Below are 25,384 nucleotides of genomic sequence, written 5' to 3'. Positions count from 1 at the left end.
ACGCTTCCATGGTCAGCAACCAAGTGACTGACCAGGATACAACCTTAAATAATTCCTTAGCCAGTACCTCCGCCCAAACAATCCTATAGGAAACTAATTACCCTCCAAACCGCCGCTGCTAGAGCAGACTAGCTCTCCCTGCGGTGAAAAAACTGGTGAAACGCACGCCGGGCCGGTTTCCTGCTTCCCTCCGATCACGTGATGCACCAGTCACGTGACTCGCACGCGTCCCTCCGGCGGAAGTCGCTCTGGCGTCTAGCAAACTATGCGGGGAAAGGCAGATGCAGACAGCCAGTAGCTCGGGGACACATGGCAGCCACGGCTCCTGAAGCTCCTTCATGGATAGCCAGCCCCTCCAGCGAACCAGCGTCCTGCTGGATAGGAAAAAAATTGAGGGTAAGGGAATGCTGCCTTATATATGCTATGCCTATCTCTGCCTTATCTGATTATGCTAATTGTTTTAACTAGCGTCCTGCCAATTGGTAATGGAGGGAGACAAGTCTCAGGGTTGCTGTCCCGAGACATCCTGGAAAATATTCTTTACTTTTACATTTGCATATCAGATTTAAATGAAGACATCTGTGTGATTTTAGAAAAAGAAAATATTTAAAGTCCTATCTAAACCTCGTGTGTTTTTCATGCAGGTTATGTGGAAAATATAATTTGCAAAGTACGTTTTGTGCATGTTACGCACTAACCAATTCTGCATTCATTTATATTTAAAAAGCAAATTTGAAGCGGATTTACTTTAAGAATTTGTGGGTTGGATTTGCAAGGGCAGCTCCCTGTGCTGTCAGGTGCGGGTCGCGTAAGGTGGCCAGACACCATACAATGAGAAGATCCAATTTTTCACCAATTTGATAATTGTGATTGGTTGTCCCGGAAAAAATCAAGAGCTTTTCTTTGCTTTTGCTCAGTAAAACCAATCAAATTTCCAGTTTTTTTTTTATTTGGGGGGGGGGGGGGGGGTGGTGGTGTTTAATTTTTGGAGATTGGACATGTTGGAAATTTCAGACCAACTTTATCAAGCATTGTATGGTGTGTGATGGATTGCCATTTACTTGATGTTCAGTTCCAATCAATTTTTTCTGAGCTTTAAATTATTTTATTCATGACTGGGGAAAAATTTAACATACCGGAAGGTGTGTGTTACATTGGTCAGGTTTTTTAATTGTTACAAATCAGTCAGAAAAAAATGGTTGCTATTGTTGAATTGAACAGATATTTAAAACATTGTATGGTGTGTGGCCACCTTAGCCCTAGACTGAAAAGCAGTTGCTCCAAACTCCAACCATCATGTAAGCCAGGAGGAGACAGCAAGTCTTTCTGTGTGCAGCCAGGAGCCAGTTTTTAAACAGTCTAAGGCTGGGTTCACACGTAAAAGGTGTCTAGTGCAGTCAGCTGACAGTTGGCATCAGTTTTGTATGAGTTTTTTTTATGGGTGTGTTCACACATAAAAGGAACACAGTTCAAATCCGGTCAGGTAAAACTGATAGAAAACTGATGCAAAACTGACAGGACTGGAAATGTACGGATTAATGTGTGAAACAAGCCTAAGCCTGGAACCCACTGGAGCGATTTTGTGAGCGTTTAGTGAGCGATTCAAACCGCTAGTGATTTCCCTAAACACTCAGCTAATGTTAATGGATGGGCCAAATTCCACTGGAGCGATTGAGTTTACCAAAACGCAGGACATGCTGCATTCTTACCGTTAAGCGTTAGCGTTTCTGCAATGTAACGTATATAAAAGCTAGCCTAATCGCTGGTCAAAACCTACACAGAGCGATTTAGTTAGCGTTTTGCTTGTCTGAAACGCTACCCAGAAGTCTCCTACTTCCTGGTGACGTCTGCTGGATGGTCAGAAGTGCTACAGAGCTGCAGGCTCTGTACACCGAATACATCACTCCAAAAATAATGTGGGTTATGTGTGCTTCATACAGATACAAAGTTGTATTTGAGGTGGTTTTTCTCAAAAAAATAAAGGAAAAAAGGTGCCAAACATTTAAAAAAGCAAAAAGAAAATAAAAGTTAAGTAAACTACCACTACTGTTTCTGTGTGAGTACTTAGTGTTATTATCATTGATTTATTGCTTGAAGTATGTGATGCTGCCACTCATACAGGTGTGTAGTCCCCTTTAAAAGCTCAAAAAAAATCCAACACATCGGCTAAATTTGTTAAAAAATAAATACATTTGAATTAACCAATCATATTGCAAATTGCTAAACGCTAATCGCTATCGCTCACCAAAACCCCAGAAAACGCTGATGAAATCGCTAACAAACCGCTCACAGAAAACGCTAGCGATTGCGTTTTGTAGTGGGTTCCAGGCCTTAAAGAGAACCTGAACTCAGAACTTCCTCTCTAGAAGATACGCAACAGCATAAGTCCTGGAACCCCCTACAAAACGCTATCGCTAACTGCAATCGCTAGCATTTTGTATGAGCGTTTTGTAAGGGCTCTTTCACACTAGAGGCTGCGGTAGAAAAGGCTGAAAGTCAGCCTTTTGCTTAACGCCAATACATAGCGTTTTCAAAGCGTTTTCAAAGCCTTTTGAAAGAGTTTTACAGCCCATATGAAAACGTCCTTTTTTTTTTTCTTCTATAAAAATAAGTGAACAAGATAGCTGTAAAACGCTTTGAAAAGGCTTTGAAAACGCTGAAGTTGGCGTTTTCCATTGACTATCATTGAAACGCCAACAGCCAACTTTGGCTGTTAACAGCCCTGAAAAAGCTCCTGGGAGCGTTGAAACGCAACGCTTCAAAACGCCGAGTTAGATGTGAAAGGTAAAATGAAAGTCTATAGACTTTCTTTTACCTAGCAAAACGCCAACTTCAGCCGTGGCGTTAAAACGCCGAAAAATCCCTCTGGTGTGAAAGGGCCCTAAGCGATTTCATGAGCGTTTTTGGTAGCGATTTTAAAAAGTGTAATGTTTTTGCCAGCGATTGTGTAGCGATTAGAATTTTTAGTTCTGATTGGCCCTTTCAATTAATTTTAATTTTTTTTACAGTGTGCAGTAAATTCAAAACGCTAGCAAAATCGCTCTGTGTAGGTTTTGATGAGCGATTAGGCCAGCGTTTATATACTTTACATTGCAGAAATGCTAAAAATGCTGAATTTCCTGCGTTTGCGATTTGGTAATTGCAATCGCTCCAGTGGAATTTGGCCCATCCATTAACATTAGCTGAGCGGTTAGGGAAATCGCTAGCGGTTTTAATCGCTCCCTAAATGCTCAGAAAATCACTCTAGTGGGTTTCAGCCCTAACACTTTAAAAAACATTTCTTTGTTACAGCTGATACAAATCCTGCAATAAATCTGCAGTGTTTCTACTTCCTGCTTTCATGGAAGCAGACATATTAACATCCTGTGTTTACCAATTAGATCTCTGCCATAGCAGGGAGCTGACACGGTGAGGGATCAAATTACACTTGTACTTAGTCACAGATGAGGGGGAATTAGACAGGCTAAACTCTCTAAATACATACAGGGGGCATTTCTATATATTTTCCTTCTGCCCTGTGCAAGAGTTCAGGTCCGCTTTAAAGGGAACCTAAACTGAGAGGCATATGGATGTTTCCTTTTAAACAATACCAGTTGCCTGGAAGTCCTTCTGACCTCTTTGGCTGTAGTGGCTGAATCACACACCTGAAACAAGCATGCAGCTAATCCAATCTGACGTCAGTCAGAGCACCTGATCTGCATGCTTGTTGAAGGGCTGTGGATAAAAGTATTAGAGACACAGGATCAGCAGAAGAGTCAGGCAACTGGTATTATTCTAAAAGGAAAAATCCATATCCTTCTCAGTTTACGTTCCCTTTAAAGTGGATCCGAGGTGAACTTTTACACATTGCATAATTGTGTTCCTTTGCTATTGTTTATAGGGCATTCCTCAAGCCAAATACTTTTTTGTTTTTGTTTTAATACTCTAATTCCCTATAAAAACTAAAAAAGCCACGCCCACAGGTTTTCAGAGAGCCTTGGCAGTAGCAAAGGCTCATGGGAGCTCAGTCTGGGCAGGAGGAGGGGGAGGTGTTACTAGCCATTGATTTCAGAGGCAGAGGGGAGGAGGGAGGAGGAGAGGGGATTAGGCTGATGGCTCAAGATACAGATAAGTCTGCTTTTGTGTAATGTTTACAAACAACATGGCTGCTGTCATTGTATCACAGGAATACATAATCATATTCTATTAAAGCTGTTTGCAGCTAGTTTTGCTGTGTAAACCATCTAAACTTTAGATAAGATATATAGACAAGTTACTTGTTATAGTTAGTTTTTCATCTCGGATCCACTTTAAGGCAACTGTACTCAAAGAGTGCTGCTGCCAATGTTTCAAAAAGCACCTTGATCTTACTTCTAGTTTTAAGAATTCATGGCTGGCTGCAGAAAAAAGCAAAACTTTAAATGAAGTTTAATAACATGGATTTGCAAAAAGATTTGTGCAGCAGCATAGAGCTCTGACAATTCTATACTATAAGTAAAATGGAATTGATGTATGTATTATGTATGTATGTATGTATGTATGTATGTATGTATGTATGTATGTATGTATGTATGTATGTCAGAATCAGAATCAACTTTATTCGCCAAGTACGGCAGGAGCCGCACCTGGAATTTTTTGTGGACACAACGGCAATTGGCTTAACAACATCAACATGGTGAAAAGAAAATAAACAGATAATAGCTACATACACACTACAGCAGTTTGACGGTCAATAGCAGCAGTTGGCAAACAGCACATGGTACAGATCTAAGCTACAGAGACACCCTGACGTCAATTTAACAGGCAGCAGCAGTTATGTATGTATGTATGTATGTATGTATGTATGTATTTTTTTCTGAAATGCCATTATTGAATGCATTTGAAAGTTGGAAAGAGCAGACTGAAAGCTGCATCAAGAACAATAGCAAAAAAATCATGTCCAAAATCTGAGTACATAATAAATTAACTTAACTGATGGTCAAGAACATATTTCATTAGCTGTGCAAGATTTTGCCATTGTCCTGCCTGCTTTGTGATCATGTGACAACAATGTACACATCAAAGATGGCAGGTATCCTATATGCACGGACCTAGAAGCACATGCGAGTGGAGGCTTAGTGTGGGAGGTGTAGTGGGGGTTGGAAGCAGTGTGAATGACGGCTTAGTGCAATGGTTGTGGAGTGAATCAGGTGTTTCCTGGTTGGAACAGCACATCTCAGGTGCATGTGTCGGTACTATAAAGACAGTCTGTACCAAAACCATGCAAAGCACAGAGCCCATGTCCTGCCAATCACTGCCTATGGGGATAGAAATCAAGGTCCAGCACAAGTACTGTAAAATTATATATAATAGTTATTGGCTCATACCAGTAGCCTGTATAGTTACAAGGTGTTAAAGAACACACTCAAGCTTTTGTGCACTTACCATTATTTTCAGCAAATTTTTTAACATCATATATGGTTTTTAGCTCTTCTTGCGGGCACTCAGAAACACACAACGCAACAGATTTGATCTTTCTGTTTACTATGTCCACTTTACATGGATCCAGAAAAAACACATACCTGAAAGTCACAAAAAAGGCAAAAAAAAAAAAAAGTGAGTATGAAAAGCAGTTTGCCCAAAAACAACAATACATGTGAATAATATTTTCATTAAGGCCAATTTTACACTTGACGTTTGTGATGCGTAGACCGCATCACACCACAGATATTTGGCTTCCTAGGACCTTAGTGTGGTGACAGGATCATATGCCTAGCCCCCACCCAGCTAGTGCCATACTCCCTGCTGATCAGGAAGCATGTCACTGGAATTCCCGTTTATCTCCACACGCGAGTCATATTGTACCGGGCTCCCATCGTGCACACTTACTGAGTCGCCCACTGACTTGCATTACTGCAAAATCCGTGCAGTAGGCACGGATAATGTGGTGACGTGCTGCAGACTTTGCGATGCTGATTGCGTCGCACCACATTATGCAAGCCCAAGTGTGCAAGGGGCCTTAAGTGGACCATAGATGAAAATAAACTGATCGATAAAACAACTGTATCGATCATCCTACTCTTTAAAATGACTTTAGATATCCCATGGTTTATATTTTATGTTTTAACATTTACAAAGCAGACATTTTATTGTCTCTGCTCAATGGTAGTCTATTAAGTGTCCCAGAGCTAAAATGCATGAACTATTGACCTTTTTTAATTTATCTCCTGCTCTCAGAAGTTGTTCTATGCAGGAAAAATTTATAGCCGTTATTCGTTCAGTATCAGTGAGAACTAAGCTATAATCTAAGGTCCAGGGTCAACAAGAGTAAAGCTGTCACTTGCATGCCTGAAGTTTAGCTCTTTCAGACAGAAAAATAAATAAACAAAACAGCCTAGTTATTAACATGCTTGGCACTGTACCAACACGATTATCTTATCGGGTCATCTTTAAGGTGGCCATACATCTATAGATTCATCTATAGATTTGGCGGCCGATCGACCATCCGATTCAGCACCGATTTGATAATTATCGAGTCAGATGGTCGATCGGCCGCCAAATCTACAGATGTACGGACGATTGACCATTTGCCAATTTCAAGCCAAAACTGGTTGAATTGATTGGACATGCTGCAAGATGTCGGACCCACATGCTCAATCAGGTGTGCGATAATTGAACGAAGGTAACCCCAGACCACTGTCCCCCGTGTCCCCCCCCCCCCCCCCCAGTGTACTGGGGGCTGCATCACAAGACTAAAGGCTAAAAGATTTCATGCTAAAAATTGGTGGGAAATTGGCCTGCGGTTTATGGCAGCCAACAGATCGCTCTCTCTACTGGTCAATCAGCCGCAAGAATCGCTAGATGTATGGATACCTTTATCCCCAAATTATTTTCCTGTGACAGTTGGAAAAAAAAAGGCAGGAAGTGAGGTAAACTCTACAAATTTGTAGTCTACGCTTAAATAGTAGTTATAAATCTCCAATGGGGACAAATGTTTCAGTGATAGCTGCCAAAGAAAGGTTGTTCCCTCCCTTTGTGGCATCTTCCTCCATTTTTATATGTTCAAGGGAGTTACGCTGGGAATACATGATTAGATTTCTCTTTCGATTCACTGTCCAATCTCATTTTCAATCGATTTTCTTATTTTTTCTCATCAATTTCCATTCACTTCTATGATAAATCTATCAGAAAAACAATCAAAAATATCAGAAATGAGGTTCGCAGTATTCATTGTAAAGAGATTTGGCATGCATGCAGCTAATCTAGTTTAACCTCCCTGGCGTTTTGATTCCGTGCGGCGCACGGCTGCGGGAGGGTGTTTTTGACCAAATTTTTTTTTTCAGGTAGCTAGCCTATCACTAGCGACATGATTCCCCCCTCCCTGCTCTCAACCTCCCACCCTTCTGACTGCCGCCGGCGTGAATAGCTATCAGGAAATCCTGTTCTGAACGAGATTTCCTGCAGGGCGTCCCCCGTCGCCATGGCGACGAACGGAATGACGTCAGAGACATCGTGATGTCACAGGGAGTCCCGATCCACCCCATAGTGCAGCCTGGCGGTGATTGGCCAGGCTGCGAAAGGGGCCTGCGGGGGAAGGCCCCTCTTTGGCGGCGGGTAGCGGCGGAGATCGGGTAAGACACACAGCTAGCAAAGTGCTAGCTGCGTGTATAAAATAAATTAAAAAATAAATAAATAAGCAAATCGGCCTACCAGGGCCTGAGCAATAAACCGCGGCGTTACTGGTCCGTAACGCCTAGGTGGTTTGTTCACCAATGATCAATTTAACTGCATGAGAGGTATATGAAAACTGCCATATTTATTTCCTTTAAAACAGTACCAGTTGCCTGGCAGTCCTGTTAACCATTTTGGCATCAGTAGTACCCGAATCACACACCTGAAACAAGCATGCATTTAGTCTTGTCAGAAACATTTGATTTGCATGCTTGTTCAGGGTTTATTGCTAAAAGTATTAGAGGCAGAAGGTCAGCAGGGCAGCCAGGGACCTAGTATTATTTAAAAGGAAATATGGCAGCCTCCAAATCCCTATCATTTCAGGTTCCCTTTAAGCCCCATTTTTTAACATGGCTATGCATTAATAAGTCTAGTAAATTATTGATATTGCCTCAATATTAACCATGTACTCACTTAGCAATTTGCTATGCATTGTTCTCTCCCAGTGTCTGCTTAAAGGACAACTCTAGTAAGAATATGGAAGCTGCCATATTGATCTCCTTTTAACCTCCTTGGCAGTCTGATTTTTTCCAGATTTTAGGGTCTAAAAGCAGTGCAATTTTTTTCCACTCTTTCAGACCCTAAAACCTGAAAAAAATCATTCTGGCAGGGAGATCTGCAGCAAAATAAAAAAAAAAAAATGTACCTTCCTGGGCTCCTGTGCTGCAGTTTTCTCTTCGCCCACAAGATGGCGCTAATATACATATAAACGAACTTCTCTATATTTCTCTAATATAGAGAAGTTAGTTTTCAATATTAGCCCCGCCCCTGATGACGTCACGCTGCCACCACCGCTCTGCTGCCACCACCACGGCTGCGCTGCTCCAACTGGCTGCCGGGTCCCCGGAAGAATAGCGGGGACATGGGGGATCCCGGCGGCCAGGGAAAGACCCCACACTGCTGGGGAGAGAGGCTGGAGTCCCGCTGCGCAGCGAGATCGCGTGCGGGACTCCACAACCACAAGTAAAGCTCTGCAATGCCTACCCCGACCTGAGCTCGGGATCACCGCTAATAGCTTATTTTTTCTACCCCGAGCTCAGGTCGGGAAAACCGGCAACGAGGTTAAATAATACCAGTTGCCTGGCAGCTCTGCTGGTCTATTTGGCTGCAGTAGTGCCTGAATCACATGAGAAACAAGCATGCAGCTTATCTTAACAGATCTGACAATAATCTCAGAGACACCTGATCTTCTGCAAATGCTTGTTCAGGATCTATGGCTAAAATTATTAGAAGCAGAGGATCAGCAGGACTGCCAGGCAACTGGCATTACTTAAAAGGAAATAAATATGGCAGCCTCCATATCCCTCTCCCTTCAGTTGTCCTTTAAAGGGAACCTTAAAAGTCAGGGAGAGAAAAAGGAGTTTAACTCACCTGGGGCTTCCCTCAGCCTCCTGCAGCTGATCGGTGCCCTCGCAGCACTGCTCCGATGCTCCTGGACCCGCCAGCGACGACTTCCAGTTTCGCCATCACCGGCCGACAGGCATGGGAACGCGAGTGATTCTTCGCATTCCCAGCCACAACAGTACCCCCTATACTGCTATTGCAGCCTTCTTGCCGCAATAGCAGCATAGGGGGTGCTATTGTGGCTGGCAACGCGAAGAATCACTCGCGTTTCCATTCCAAGTCGTCACCGGCGGGTCCCGGAGCATCGGAGCGGGGCTGCGAGGGCCCACCTCTCTTATGTATCCACATAATCGCCATCTGTAATGATATAGAGGGCAGGGCAGAAGTACTCAACAGCCATCATCCCTTGTGCTAGTATAACGTAACCGTTTACCTGACACACTAAACTAGAAAAGGGGCCAAAACGACTTAACCACTTATCAAACTGTGTATAACAAAAAGATTGAGTGGCAGGCTTAGCAAAGGCAGTATTGGCCTTACACTCTAAGGGCTTGTTTCCACTGTTGCGACGCGATTTCGGCCGCATTCCGACGCTTGTAAAAACGCATGCGGATGAGTTTCCGCATGCGTTTTTACCCGCGATTTCGCATGCGATTTCGCATGGCAGGGTGCCATGCGAAATTAACCATGACACTGCCAGGGCTAAATAAAATTGAAAAAGGTGCGAAATCGCACGCGAAATCGCGGGTAAAAACGCATGTAACAAACGCATGCGTTTTTACTATTAAATACATTAGCGGCGATTCGCACGGATTCCCGACGCAGGCGAAATCGTTGGCTCTTTTGTGCGTTTTTTTCACGCTGAAAAAAACGCACCTCAACAACGCTACAGTGGAAACAGGCCCATCCACTTGCATTACATGTGCGGATCCGCATGCGTTGGACGCATGCAGATTCGCGATAGTGGGAACGAGCCCTAAAACTATGTCCACTATTGGCTGCAGAGGCTTTGTGTGCAATGTCTTGCATGAATCTCATCTCATCCTGTTCAGTATGGATTTATTTAGGCAAGACTCCCTGACACTGACTGCTCTCTAGTGGCTGCCTCGCAAGTGCTTTGAGGCTGACAGGAGAAAAGCGCTATACAAAAACTGGAATTTATTATTAATGTACCACTATCGTGAATTTATTGGCATTTCAGTAAAATCATAGTTAAAATGGCAATAGAGTGAGTGTGTGGTGTGTGGTGTGTGGTGTGGTGTGGTGTGGTGTGGTGTGTGTGTACATATATACACACACACACACACAGACACAGACACACACACCAAAAGTGTTAAATGCACGATTATCAAACAACTTGAAGAGGTTGGACAACTTTTGTCAAGTAAAAGACATGCAAACGTCAAGGCGTTATCACTGATAAGAGGCGGCCAACGACTGTTAAGATGCAGCTCAAGTCAATCCAGCTTTTGGATTGACTTGAGCTGCGTCTTATCAGTCGTTGGTCCCCTCTTATCAGTGATAACACCTTGTCGTTTGCACGTCTTTTACTTGACAAAAGTTGTCCAATTTGATAATCGTGCATTTAAAGGGACTCCGAGCAGTGCAGAAACTATGGAAAGATGCATATCATTTTAAAGCTCCCTTTCTCCTCTTTCCAATGATATATAAACCACCACCCTACGTCTCTTAGTTTTCGCTATTTTCGCGATAGAAATTGCCGCGGCCGCGATTTCGATCGCGAAAATAGAGAAAACTAAAAGGTGTAGGGCAACGATTTAGGTGTCGTCAGAAAGAGGAGAAAGAGAGCTTTAAAATGATATCCATCAAGCCATAGTTATATTGTATTACACAGGACGACACTTTCCCCAGTGTCAGCAGCTCCATTCTGCTGAATGCAGCTGCTGACTTTGACAAAAAGTCGCCCTGTGTAATACAATATAACTATGGAAAGATGATATCATTTTAAAGCTCCCTTTCTCCTCTTTCTGACGACACCTAAATCGTTGCCCTACACCTTTTAGTTTTCTCTATTTTCGCGATCGAAATCACGGCCGCGGCAATTTCAATCGCGAAAATAGCGAAAACTAAAAGGCGTAGGGTGGCGGTTTATATATCATTGGAAAGAGGAGAAAGAGAGCTTTAAAATGATGTGCATCTTTCCATAGTTTCTGCACTGCTCGGAGTCCCTTTAAAAGGACTTTTGTTGAGCGCGTGTATGAGCCTTTACACACTATAATGGGCTGAAGTAACAGCAGCAAGCAGAAAGCTTATTTCTTGTTTTGTACATGAACAGTTAATCCATCTAGCTTCGGTTTACCTATAGATATGGCCTGTACTAGTGTATTTTCAGATGCCAAATCCACTGCTGCTGACCTGATAAGTTAGGCTACTTTATTTAAAAATAAAAATGTACCAATGTATATTTAAATGTTGCTTTTGTTACTATACCTTTACAAAATTGACTTTAAAGTAAACCAGAGATCAGTAAATCTAAAGAATAGATACTTACCTGGGGCTTCCTCCAACCCCATAAACACGAGAGTCCTACGCTGTCCAGCCGCAATCACTATCGTTAATTGCTTCAATCGCGTCAGTCTGGGTCTTCTGCACATGCACGGGAGGTACGCACATGTGCAGAAGACTTTGACTGGACCCGACTGAGCCCGTTACCGGTGCTGACTGCCGCTGAACGAAGTGTTTATGGGGCTGGAGGAATCCCCGGGTAAGTATAGATTCTTTAAATATCCTGATCTCTGGTACACTTTACATTAGTGATAGTGGTGCTTTGGGGGCAAACAAGGATATCTGAATTCTGACTTCGTATTTTCCAGAGCAAAATGTGAAATAAACAAAAAAATGTTCACTTACTTGCGGTTAGTATGATCTAAACCACTGTTTTCAAAGCCTTCTATCTTTGTATTTTTCTGTCCACAAATGTTTCCATAGCTGTCATACCCAGAGATCAAGCGTGAGGCAGCTCCGGTGGCTACTGAGAAGCCACAAATAAAGCCCTGCATTCAAAAAACATGGCATTCATCACTAAGGTACTTACGTTTAAGAAAATAGTGCTTTCCTTCAAACTTTTATAAAAATATAACATTTCTTTCCTCAGAGGACCAGGTTTATGTCCCCTAAAGTACCCCAGCTGAACCACCAATCCCCTTGCTGCTAGTTCTTTCTGCAAAAAAATTAAAAAGAGCTTGTAGATTTTCAAAGAAGTCAAAACATGTCTACTGTGTTTGGTTGTACCAGACTGCTAAGAAAGGAGAAGCATCTTGGTAGTCTTGGAGACATCTCCACTGTCAAGTCAGAATGAGGTTAAAAGTGGGTTTTAATGCTGGGAACACACGATGCAATTTCCTGTCCGATCGGCAGGAATCGGGTGATTATTTCTGACATGTCCGATCTGTTTCTGATCAAGAAAGGAATTGATTTTACAAAGTTATCAGAAAATCGATCCCTTTATCAATCGGGAGCAGTTTGAACATGTACACACACTACAACTTCCTTTCCGATCACCCATCAATCGGATAGGAAATTGCGTCATGTGTTCCCAGCTTAAGAACAGTTAAGCTGGCCATACACTGGCCTGATTTGCCGCCGTTTCGACAGCAGATTCGATAACTGGGATCGAATCTGCTGCCAATCGTTCGCGCTACACGGCGAATTTCAATCCTTTTCGTCCGATCCCGTCGATCGCTCCGTGCGGAAAATTAGCGTCGATCACCCGCGGGTAGGGAGCGCGTCGCTAGCGGCGTTCGAGTGCCCGACGACCGACGCAATAGAGCCGCATACATTACCTGCTCCGCCGGCACGACTACCCCCGGTCACCGCTGCTCCGTGTCCGCGCTGGTCTCCGGCATGCTTCAGTTCCTCCGGCCGGGCAGGAAGAAGTAAAGCATGCCGGGGCCGGAGACCAGAGCGGAGACGGAGCAGCAGTGACCTGGGGACTGGAGTCGCGCCGGCGGAGCAGGTAATGTATGCGGGCAGGGGAAGCGGCGGCAGCACCACCACCACCACAACAGATTGTGATCGGTTTCAGGCTGAAATCGGTTCACAATCTGTTTGCAGTAAAGGTAGCCATACGATCCCTCTCTGATCAGATTCGATCAGATAGGGATCTGTTAGTTGGTCGAATCTGATGGCAAATCGACCAGTGTATGGCTACCTTTACTGCAATAAAGTCCTTAAAATGCTACTATCTTTCTTCAACCTGCAATCATCATCTGTCATGCTCTTCATCTCCTCCTCCTTAGATGGGGCTCAGCGCTTTAAATCAATAATGTAGTTCCACACCCAGGTTTGTAGCTTGAACAGCCTCACACCTTCCATGCACAGTGCGGTTTAGAAGACAAGTGATGAGCAAACATTTTCCTGATAAGCCAAACTCCATAGGCCAAGAGAGGAAAGGAGACCGTCAACAAAAGCATCCAACAGCTGCAATATTTAAAAAGGACAACTGCAGACAGAAGACTATGGAGGCTGTCATGTTTATTTTCTTTGAAAAAAATACCAGTTGCCTGGCAGCCCTACTGATCTATTCAGGCTGCTGAGTTCTATGCACAGAGGGATATATAACTTGCTTGGCAAGTTGGAAAAAGCCGTTATTTTGCACAATGCAACGAGGTTCAAAGACCACAAACTGTCAGGACCATGTTCATGACATGACGTTGTGGGAGGGGTTTCACCACAATATCAGCCATACAGACCCCTCCTGATGATCTATTTGAGAAAAGGCAAAGATTTGTTTGTGGGAAAGGGAGTATCAGATACTGACTGGGATGAAGTTCAATCCTTAGTTAGGGCTGGAACTAGAGCATTTTAGGTATCACTTTCAAATAGCTAGAGATTTCCCTAAATGTTGTGCCAATGTAAATGGATGGGGCAGATTCCACTAGAGCGATTGCGATTATCATCATTTAGTATTTATATAGCGCCAACATCTTCCGCATCGCTGTACAGAGTATATTTTTTTGTCACTTAAAGGACACCCGAAGCGAAAATAAACTAATGAAATAAACAATTGCATCTAACTTCCTTCTCCCAAAAATGACTTTTTAAAATATTCCACGGTTTTATTTTATGTTCAAATCTACTTTTTAAGTTTTAACTGTTTTGTTTTTGCTCAATGACACATTCATTGAAGTATGCTACAGCTAAAATCTATAAACTATTGACTCCTTTTTATCCCTTTTCTGCTCTCAGAAGCAATTTTCTGCTAGGAAAGTGTTTTATATTGTAATTTCTCATCAGTGAGGGTCACACTGTAGTCACTTCCTGTCTGAGTCAGGATCGAATCAGCCACTTACATACCTGATATTTAACTCTTTCAGGCAGAGAAAGAAAAAAAAAAGGAACACAGCATAGTTATTAGTGTGCTTGGCACTGTACATACCCATGTCTATCATGTCACTCATCACTTCGGGTATCCTTTAATTGTCCCTCAGAGGGGCTCACAATGTAATCCCTTAGATTAGGCAAATCATGCAGGACATGCAGCATTTTGGGAGTGTTTCCTTTGTAATGTATTGTATAGGAGCAGGGAAATCGCTCCTAAAATCGCTTGCAAAGCGCTATCACAAATCGCTAGCAATTGCGCGCTCTAGTGGGCCGCAGGCTTTAAAGAGAAACCGTGACCAAGAATTGAACTTCATCCCAAGTAACACAACAAATGAGCCAAAACAATATCATTGCCTGGGATGCAAGAATGCACATTATACACACAACAAGGAAAAATCATCCGTATGGCAAAAAATACTAAAGTGAAAGACAGCATGGTAGTCGTCTGTGAGAGGGCACTTTGCGGTAAGGAATACAATTCTTATTCATGGAGGTGGTCTTTCTGCGGATTTATGCCTAGCATTGCGCTGTATTTAGCTATTGCCACTTAGGGCTCATTTCCACTATAGCGAATCCGCATGCGTTGTCCGCATGCGGATTCGCACAGCCAATACAAGTGGATGGGCCTGTTTCCACTTGTGCATTGTGCAGAGCGTTTTTGTGTGCGGGGAAAATCTGCACAGCAGAGCCGTCAGAATTCGCTCCCCGCACACCGCTAAGCGAATCGCATACAATGTATCTAATAGGAAAATCGCATGCGGTTTTGGCATGCGTTTTCCCCCGCGATTTCGCATAGGAGGTAATGTTAATTTACAAAGTCAGTGACATGGTTAAAATCGCCCACCTACTACCCTATGCGAAATCGCATGCGAAATCGCGGGAAAACGCATGCAAAATCGCACCCGCATGCGATTTCCTCTGCGGTGATTTCCCGTCGATTCCGCACCGCACAAGTGAAAATGCAGACTTATACGTGCATATATACATTGGACACTGCGCTGAGACAATTACTTGTACTTCTGCATTTTTTGCATTTGTTTTGCTTGGTACATTTGGCCGTATTGATCTGTGTCACTCTAATCGAGCCCGTGTCCCCCCCCCCCCCCCCCCCCCATTATATAGGTTTGAGGTCAGCCATCCCCTCTGTACTCCTGGCAAATGTCCGCTCTCTCCCTAACAAACTGGACAAACTACGTCTCCTCTGCGGCAGGTGGGAGCTCGGGAGGAACACCCCAGTACTCTGCTTCACGGAGACCTGGCTACATGAGAACATCCCGGAGAACGCCCTACACCTTCCAGGCTTCAACCTCATACGGGGAAGACCGCGACCCTTCCCTCTCTGAATAGAAAAGAGGCGGTGGCATCTGCTTCTACGTCAGCTCCTTATTGTGCCCCACCAGTACTTGACAGGATGTGCTCCCCAGACCTAGAACTTCTACTTGTGAACTGCAGGCCAGCATACTCATGGGAGTTCTCCTCCTATGTCCTTGTCGGAGTGTATATTCCCCCTGATGCCGATGCCAAATCTGCCCTGAATATCCTCAGCGACTCCATCTTGCAGTGGGAAATATCCCTCCCAGACTCACTGTTCATAGTCATGGGGGACTTCAACAGGGCGAACCTTCGACAAGAGCTGCCACGCTACCATTAGCATGTTGCTTGCCCTACCAGAGGCCTGAACACCCTCGATCATTGCTACACACCACTGAAGAATGCCTACAAGGCTATCCCTGGGGTGGCACTTGGCTCCTCCGACCACTGCCTTGTTCATCTCATCCCCACCTACAGGAAGCTCCTGGAATCGGCAAAACCGGTCGTGAAGTCCTCCAAGATATGGTCCAGCAAGGCCAAGCTCCACCTTCAAGGCTGCTTTGATTGCACGGACTGGGAGTCCTTGGCAGCTCCAGACCTGGACGAGTGGTGCGGACAACGTCACCTCATACATCAGCTTCTGTGAGGCCTCCTGCGTCCCAACCAAATCTTTCAAGGTCTACCCGAACAACAAACCGTGGTTCTCCAACAAGCTACGGCTACTGACGAGACGTAAGGAGGCGGCTCACAAGGCGGGAAACCAGGAGGAATTTAGGAAGGCGAGGAACACTCTGAAGTGAGAGCTGAGAGCCGCAAAAAAGGAGTTTGCTGAAAGGATGAAGCAGAACCTGCGCTCGAACAACTCACGAGCTGTATGGCAAGGGCTTAAGGCTGCCACCAACTACAAGCCTCCCCCGCAACATGCTACACCCAGCCCTGAATTAGCTGAAGAACTAAGCAAATTCTACTACAGGTTTGAAAGGCAAGCTGAGCCTGGGGGGCACTCACCACCTCCTCCCCCCCTGCCCCACGCACAGCGACCCAGGTGAGGACTCACTCTCCCCGGAAGTGAGGGAGGCAGACGTTCGGCACCTCCTGTCCACGCTGAATGCCAGGAAAGCCCCGGGACCCGACGGCGTGTCCCCATCCTGTCTCAAAACCTATTCGGAGCAACTTGCCTCCATCCTCTCTGACATCTTCAGCAGGTCACTGACAGAGGGCAGAGTCCCTGCGTGCTTCAAGAGGTCCACCATCATTCCTGTTCCTAAGAAACAAGGCATCTCCGACCTCAACAACTACAGACCTGTGGCCCTAACGTCCGTTATCATGAAGTCCCTAGAGAGAGTGGTCTTATCCACCCTCAAGCTATCCACCCTGCCCCTACTAGACCCACTCCAGTTCGCCTACAGGGCAAATAGGTCCACTAATGATGCCCTAAACATCTGTCTGGAATACATCTACAACCATCTAGACAGGAAGGATGCGTATGCCAGAGTACTGCTATTAGACTTCAGCTTGGTATTTAACACTATATGCCCACGCACCCTCCAGAATGTTCTGGCCACACTTGGGGTCCACTCCACCCTTCGTCTATGGATCATTGACTTTCTCTCTAACAGATCCCAAGTTGTCAGGCTGGGGGACATCTACTCACGAGAAGTGATAACCAACACAGGGGCACCCCAGGGCTGCGTCCTGTCCCGGCTGCTCTTCTCCCTTTACACCAATGATTGCAGATCCACGGTAGACTCTGTCAAAGTCATAAAATGTGTGGATGATACCACCATTGTCGGCCTCGTCACCAAGGACAACATCCAGGATTACCAGCAGCAGGTGGAAAGACTATGCCACTGGTGCAAGGATAACAGCCTGGTGCTCAACACGGCCAAAACCGTCAAACTTATAATTGACTTTAGGAAGTCGGCTCCTACCCCATCTCCCATCTACATCGATGGCACCGGGGTAGCCAGAGTGCCCTGCTCTCGCCGGTTGGGCACCACCATCTCCAGCGATCTCAGTTGGAGGGTCAACATCAGGTCAACCCAAAAGGTCAACCCAACGGAAAGCCCAGCAGAGACTCTTCTTCCTCCGCCAACTGCGGAAGTTCGACATGGCGCAGGAGATTATTACATGCTTTTACACCACCACCACTGAATCGATCCTCTGCTCCGCCATCTTGGTCTGGTATGTGGGAGTCACCGTCAGTGACAGGCAAAAATTACAGAGGATCATTAGGTTGGCGAAAAGGATCATTGGGAGACCCCTGCCCCCACTTGACCACCTGTATGACACAAGACTGCGAGCCAGGGCACTGAGGATTGCAAGTGACCTCTCTCACCCAGGCCACTGTTTTTTCACCCCACTTCCACTGGGTCGGAGACTCCGGGCCATCCCCACCAAGACCACCAGACACAAGAAATCTTTCTTCCCGATGGCCTCCTGAACTCCCTTAACATTCTACCACCCTCTATCAGTGCTCTACCACCTGCATAGGAGCGGTAGACTTCTGCAGTGTCTTTTGAAAGATGAATACTGAGCTATATGTATATCTGATGTCAATTGTATATTGTGTATGTCTATATTTGAGGATGAGGTATTGCTGTCATTCTAACATTTTTTCCTGCCTTTCTATGTACCACTCCATTGTGCCAAACCCAATTCCGGGCTTGACCCAGTCATGCTTGGCGAAATAAAATGATTCTGATTACATATCTGTACATATTCTAATTTGAATTGTATCATGAAGTGATTGTATGGACTTTATACACTTGTAGCAGTTGTTACACGCTTGTAGCAGTTTTTAATTGTTTTTATCTCTTTTGATGCGTACTCAATAAATAAAGACTTAATATTTTGGAGAATTTATCTATGACTTTAGTATTTTTTGCCATACGGATGGCTTTTCCTTGTTGTATATATTAAACTTCATCCCAATCAGTAGCTGATACCCCCTTTTACATGAGAAATCTATTCCTTTTCACAAACAGATCATCAGGAGGCTCTGTATTGCTGATATTGTGGTGAAACCCCTCCCACAAGAAACTGAGGACCATGGTACTCCTGGCAGTTTCCTATCTGTGAACTTTGTTGCACTGTGAGAAATAGCTGTTTACAGCGGTTTCCAATTGCCAAAACAGCAAGCAGCAGCTACATCACCAGCCAGCAGTAAAAATATCACCATGTGATAAATGTCAAGATGTAAATCAGGGATTTAAAAGATTTTACAATGGGCAAATACTGACTAAATCATTTATACATAATTATTGTAAAAATGAAGAACTTTATTACATTATTTTCACTGAAGTTCCTCTTTAAAGTTCCCCTTTAAATGGCAATCTAAAATGCATTTCAACCGAGGGCGCATGCGCGGCGCTTCCGGAATGGCTGCTTGATCTCGGAGCTCCAGCCCGCATCACCGTCCGCTAAGCCGCACAAAGCCTCGCAAAGCTTTCCGAGCACGGCTCTTACCAGGACTGACAGCGGAGATCCTCCTGCAGCAGATGCCCCCGAAACCGCCACCTAAAACAGCGGCACAGAAGGGCTCGATGGATCGGTTTGTCCGCCCCCCCCAGGTAACCAAGATGGCGCCGATCAGGCAGAGCGCGCTGATCCTCCAGGCATACAGGCCTACACAAACCCTGACACAGCCCCAGTCACAAACGCAGCCTTAGAAGCTGCACTGGATAGACACTATCAAACCCTGCAGGAATCTTTGCAGCAGCTCATGCTCTCAGTGGTGAAAGAGCTCAAAGCTGACATCTCAGGCCTGGGAAACAGAGTTAACACTTTAGAGGACAAATACGATGCTTTAGCACAGAAACAAGCAGATCTTGAAGAAGAGCAACAGCTCTCCAAATCTGACTGCAAATCCCTGCGTACTGCTCATGAAGATCTGGAAAATAGAGAGAGGAGACAAAACCTCAGAATAAAGGGGATTTCTAAAGCTATGACCCCGGACCAAATCAAAGCTCATCTCACTGACTTTTTCAAAACAATAGCCCCAGACACACCAGATGAACTATGGCGAATGGATAGGGCTCATAGATCCTTAAGTGACAAACAAGCTAATACAAGGGGCCCAAAGGACATTATTATAAGACTGCATTATTATGAAGCTAAAGAGGCCATCTTGGGAGCACTACGCAAATCATCCTCAATCTCTTTTAAAGGAGACGACATACAAGTCTTCAATGATCTCTCACTCATAACGCTAGCTAAACGCAGGGCTCTTAAACCCATCACACAGCTTCTAAGGGAATCTAACATCCCCTACAAATGGGGTTTCCCCTTCCGTCTTATTGTTACTAGAAACGGTATGACTTTCCTCGCTCACAGATCCAGATGACGCCCCTCTCTTCCTCAAACAGATGGGCCCGAGACCCCCACCACCAAATTCCTCCCAACATCTCCGCTCTCCTACGGCGCTCTCCCCTCCTAGGAAGTTTCGCCACATATCAGAGTGGACCAAGGCCCTGATCCGCAGCCTCACCTATACTCAGGAATCTGACTCTATGGAAGCTCTTCCTAGCTAACTTTCTGAAGTTTTTTTGCTTTAATGGGGACATCAACTGTTTCCATACGCTATACTCTATAGCACAAAACCTGGAGTGTAAGGAGAATACTCGCTTAACTACCAGTTCACCTACGGGAAACACTCATCGAGGCGCTTATTGTATTATTACCAAATTTCTAATACCTCTACCAGTACCGGTATTAAAGTGTCTTAACACGGGCTATGGGACTCTGGACAACAGTCTCGGTGCTCCAGCATCCGCCCTTGGAGGCTTACACCCGGGCCTACCTGGCTCCTTCGGGTCCCAGGTATCCCCGGGGTCCCCTCATCTAGACAACCATTTTGGGTTGTCCTTTTTTGCGGCCACAGGTTGCACAGTGTCAGTTTATGGTTATGGATGGTAATGTTTATGTTTTTGTTAACTATCTTTTTCCTTTCTAGGTAGAATGGTTCTCTCCCCTTTGAGTCACGGTGTTCAGTGTTAGTCTTATCAATTATTAGCCCCTATATGTTGGATAATGGTTAAGCTCATTACCCTAAATACAAAGGGTCTCAACTACCCCCAGAAAAGGTTTTCTCTTTTAAGGGACCTTAAGAGATTTGATATAGACATTGCCATGTTACAGGAGACCCACTTCCGCTCGTCTGATACAATCAGATTAAGAGACAAGTTATACTCAGAAACTTATTTGGCCTCAAGCACTACCGAACGAGCGGGAGTGGCTATCCTATGCAAAAAAAAAAAAAAAAAATCTTCCCTTCCAGGTGACAAAAACAATCTGTGATCCCAAAGGTCACTATATTATATCAATAGGAACTTTAGCGGGGAAACCCATCACTTTGGCAAATGTATATGTACCCAATACACAACAGATTTCCTTTTTGTCCTCCTTCACCAAACTACATAAAGCACTAATCGGTACTCTCCTTATAGGAGGTGATTTTAACCTAGCTTTTTCCTCTACTATGGATAGGAGTGTTTCCTACAGTGCTACCATAAACTCCACGCATGACCGTAATTCCCATAATTTCAGAGTGCTGATGAGAAAATATAGACTAATCAGGGCCGGATTTACCATAAGGCACTGTAGGCACGTGCCTACAGGCGCCTCTTGATGGAAAGGCGGCTCACTTCCCTCCCCGAGCGCTTTCCTCCCTCCACCCCATGCAGAGTGCTGAGGAGAGTGTAAATGAGAGGTTACTCACTCTGCTCTCCGCATTCCACTGACAATATCTCCCTTTAGTCAGGGGCAACAGTAACTACCTTATACTGATTTGCTTCTAGCTACCTAATACTTGGGGGCACCTCTCGCTACTTAATATTAAGGGTATTTCTGGCTACCTAATGACAAGAGGCACCTGTAGGTACCTATGACAGGCAGGGGAAGTAAGGGATGAGTGACAGCTGGGCTAGACAGCACACTTGCGGTGTGGTGCGGCGGGATTTGTAGGTTCATGGAGGGCGGAGTGTAGGGTGCCAGGACATCTGTGCCTATAGGCTCCTTCGAGGTAAATCCGGGCCTGAGACTAATAGATCTTTGGAGGGTCTGTAACCCCACACAAAAAGAATATACTTTTTTCTCCCCACCACATGCCTCACACTCCCGCCTAGACTATTTTTTTTCCCAATTCTAATCTACTCCCCCTCTCTTCTCCAATCAGAGATCACACCAACAGCTTGGTCTGACCATCAGAGTGTCACTCTGAATTTAGACCGGATGTACACACCACATAAACCCATGAATTGGAGACTAAATGAAACACTACTGAGAAAGAAAAATGTATTACCTGAGATTACTGAGGAACTGCGGTCATTCTTTCTGCAAAACAAGGATTCGGTCTCATCATATGGTATCTTATGGGAAGCTCACCAAGCTTTTATAAGGGGGCAATTCATAGCTGAAAGCTCGAGGCGTAAAAAGTCCTCATCTCAAAAATTATTATCCCTTCAAGCAACTTTATCCCAAGCTCAAGCAAAATACAAAACTAACCCCACACAAGATCATTACCATGCTATGCAACAGCTTAAGCAAGACATACGCTCTCTTCATACTATCCATCTTGAAAAAAGCCTTAAATGGACTAGGCAGCTTTTTTTTTTAAAGGGGCAACAGACCCCATACCATCTTAGCCCGGAAACTAAACCCTAAAAGTCCGCAACAAATAATATACTCAATGAAAGATAGGGATGGTACTACGCATTATGATCCACAAAAAAATATCCAAAATTTTTACCACTTACTACGAACAACTATACAACCTACCTGACCAATCCAAAAACTCTGCATATCCAAATAAAGTAGACGATTTCTTATCATCCCTTAATCTAACGAAACTCACAGAAACCCACCGCACATCACTCAACTCCCCTATTACCATAGCAGAACTTGCAGAAGTTCTTAAAAAATTACCATCCTCTAAATCTCCCAGGCCAGATGGGCTCCCATATTCTTATTATAAAACATTTAAAGACATCCTACTACTCAATCTTTGTACCTTAGCTAATAAAAACATGAATGGAGAGACTCCCCCCTCTTCTATGCTAAATTCCCTTTTTTTTTTTTATTAAGTTTTAAACTTAAGATAAAACGGAAGCTCTTCTTATAAACTTTCCACCCCATCTCCTTGAATCATTAAAATTAGCTTTTCCCTACAAATGGAAGACTCAAACTTTAACCACTTGCCGACCGCGCACTCATACCGCGCGTCGGCAAAGTGGCAGCTGCAGGACCAGCGACGCAGTTCTGCGTCGCCGGCTGCAGGCTAATTAATCAGGAAGCTCGCGCGAGCAGCTGCTTCCTGTCAATTCACGGCGGGGGGCTCCGTGAATAGCCTGCGGGCCGCCGATCGCGGCTCGCAGGCTAAATGTAAACACAAGCGGAAATAATCCACTTTGTTTACATTCGTACAACGCTGCTAACAGTAGCAGCGTTGTACCAGATCAGCGATCCCCGGCCAATCAGCGGCCGGGGATCGCTGTCACATGACAGGCAGGAGCCCGTTAGAGGCTGCACAGGAAAGATCCGTTCCTGTGCAGCCTCGGATCTCCGGGGAAGGGAGGGAGGAGAGGGAGGCTGGGGAATTTCGCCGCGGAGGGAGGCTTTGAGGTGCCCCCCCCCCCCCCAACACACAGGCAGGCAGGAGCGATCAGACCCCCCCAGCACATCATCCCCCTAGTGGGGAAAAAAGGGGGGCGATCTGGTCGCTCTGCCTGCACCCTGATCTGTGCTGGGGGCTGCACAGCCCACCCAGCACAGATCAGCTAAAACAGCGCTGGTCCTTAAGGGGGGGGGGTAAAGGGTGGGTCCTCAAGTGGTTAAAATACCTAGGAATTAACCTCCCCCCATCTTACTCTACAATCTATAAACATAATTTCCCATCACTTATTCAAAAAATCTCTCAAGATCTCCACAAATGGACCGCTTACAAAATATCCTGGATTGGAAGAATATACTCATTGAAAATTAACATATTACCTCACTTGCTTTATCTTTTCGAGACCCTCCCGGTTCAAGCCCCCTCATCTCAACTGTCTAGGTTACAGTCTCTAAAACTGTCCTCACTTCTCTGAGAGAACAAGGAGGCCTAGGACTTCCAAATTTAAAAGCATATTATAAGGGTTCTCACCTCAGACAGTTGACAGAATGGTCCACCTTTAGGGTCTTTTCTAAATGGGGCCTAATAGAAGCCACTAGTGTTCTACCACTATCCCTGGCCTCTTTCATATGGTCAGATACCCCTCCTAAAGTTCCTCAAGCTAACCTGCTTCCAACTATATCATTCACTATTCGACTATGGAAATCGGTTATGCCCCTAGCCAATCTGAGATCTTCGCCATCCCCACTAGTTCCTATACTGGGCAACCCTTCCTTTCCCTCGGGACTCTCAAAACCCTTTATGTCTAGATGGTTTAACCATGGATACTTCAACCTGAATAATTGGATCGATTTTGCTAGCGGGAAATTAATCTCTAGGTCTAAGATAGAAGAAAAAATCCCCCTCACCCCTCAGATTATTATGGATTTTAATCAAATAACAAATTTTCTACAACAACGTACAAAAAAAGCCCCTTCACTCTCTTCTTCTACATCTTTTGAACGAATATTCCTTCACACAGGACACCAGAGGTATTATTTCTCAGATATATATCCTCCTCCAGACCAAATCTGGAAATCTCTCTCCATCTCATATGGAAAAATGGGAAAAAGCTCTTTCTAGGAATATTAAAATGGAGGATTGGACTGATATATGGGAGAATGCCCGCCATACTTCCATGTGTACCCAAATAAAAGAAAATATTTATAAGATCTTATTTCACTGGTATCTAACCCCAGAGGTACTATCTCAAATATACCCCAATACTCCAGATAGCTGTTGGAGGGGCTGTGGTTATAAGGGTTCATTAGAACATATTCTTTGGTCCTGCTCCTCGATTACAATTTTGTGGACAGAAGTACAGAATTTGATCTTGCAGGTCACAGGGGTCACAGTTCCTTTGGATCCATTGCATATGCTTTTGGGTAAACCTATACCGAAAGTACCCAAACCCACTATGCGTTTAATTTCTCATACTCTAACCGCTACCAGGCTTTCTATTACATCAGCTTGGAAAAAAATAGCCCCACCCACCATTCCAGATATTAAAATTAAAATAAATTGGACTAAATCCATGGAACAACTAACTGCCTCTCTAAGGGACACAGAAACTAATTTTCATAGAATATGGGACCCTTGGGTGCACTTCTCTCCAGACAATTTGCCCCCCTGACTCGTGACCATTATTTAATAATAAGGTACATCCAAAGGAACTGGACCTACTTATATCTGTAAAGAGGTAAAATGGTCACAACTGTCTCCTGGTTCTTATAAAAAAAAAAAAAAAAAGACTGTCTGAAACCCTTTCACACATACTACACATTAATTGACAAAATTATAAGCAAATTACCTGAACATCATGACTCACTATCAACCTCCCTTCTTTATGAATATATATTTCCTATCTTCGGTGTTCCTCTTGCACTGATATACTCACCTGAGATATTCGGTCACATCATATGACTGGAACTTCAACTTCCTCCTTTCCCGAAGAACTCACCCGGAGTATGAATCCCACTCCTACAGAGGACGTTGACTATACCCTTTCTCAGATACTTTTACATTTGCCGCAAAATCAAACTATCAAAA

The 25,384-nt window shown here is 44.5% G+C and overlaps 1 protein-coding gene across 1 annotated transcript in view; it reads right to left on the bottom strand.

Moving 5' to 3' along the window:
* SLC44A1 (solute carrier family 44 member 1) overlaps positions 1-25,384 on the bottom strand; it is a 188,756-nt gene that overhangs the window by 108,236 nt on the left and 55,136 nt on the right. The window contains exons 3-4 of the mRNA XM_068234429.1: positions 11,905-12,047; positions 5,404-5,540 (exon numbers count right to left, since the gene is read on the bottom strand). Of these exons, the coding sequence (XP_068090530.1) occupies positions 5,404-5,540; positions 11,905-12,047 (280 nt within the window). The remainder of the gene's footprint in view (positions 1-5,403; positions 5,541-11,904; positions 12,048-25,384) is intronic.

The sequence above is a fragment of the Hyperolius riggenbachi genome, chromosome 1, assembly GCF_040937935.1.
Source record: "Hyperolius riggenbachi isolate aHypRig1 chromosome 1, aHypRig1.pri, whole genome shotgun sequence".
NCBI classification, from domain to species: Eukaryota; Metazoa; Chordata; class Amphibia; order Anura; family Hyperoliidae; genus Hyperolius; species Hyperolius riggenbachi.
This window is presented reverse-complemented; position numbering and strand designations above follow the sequence as displayed.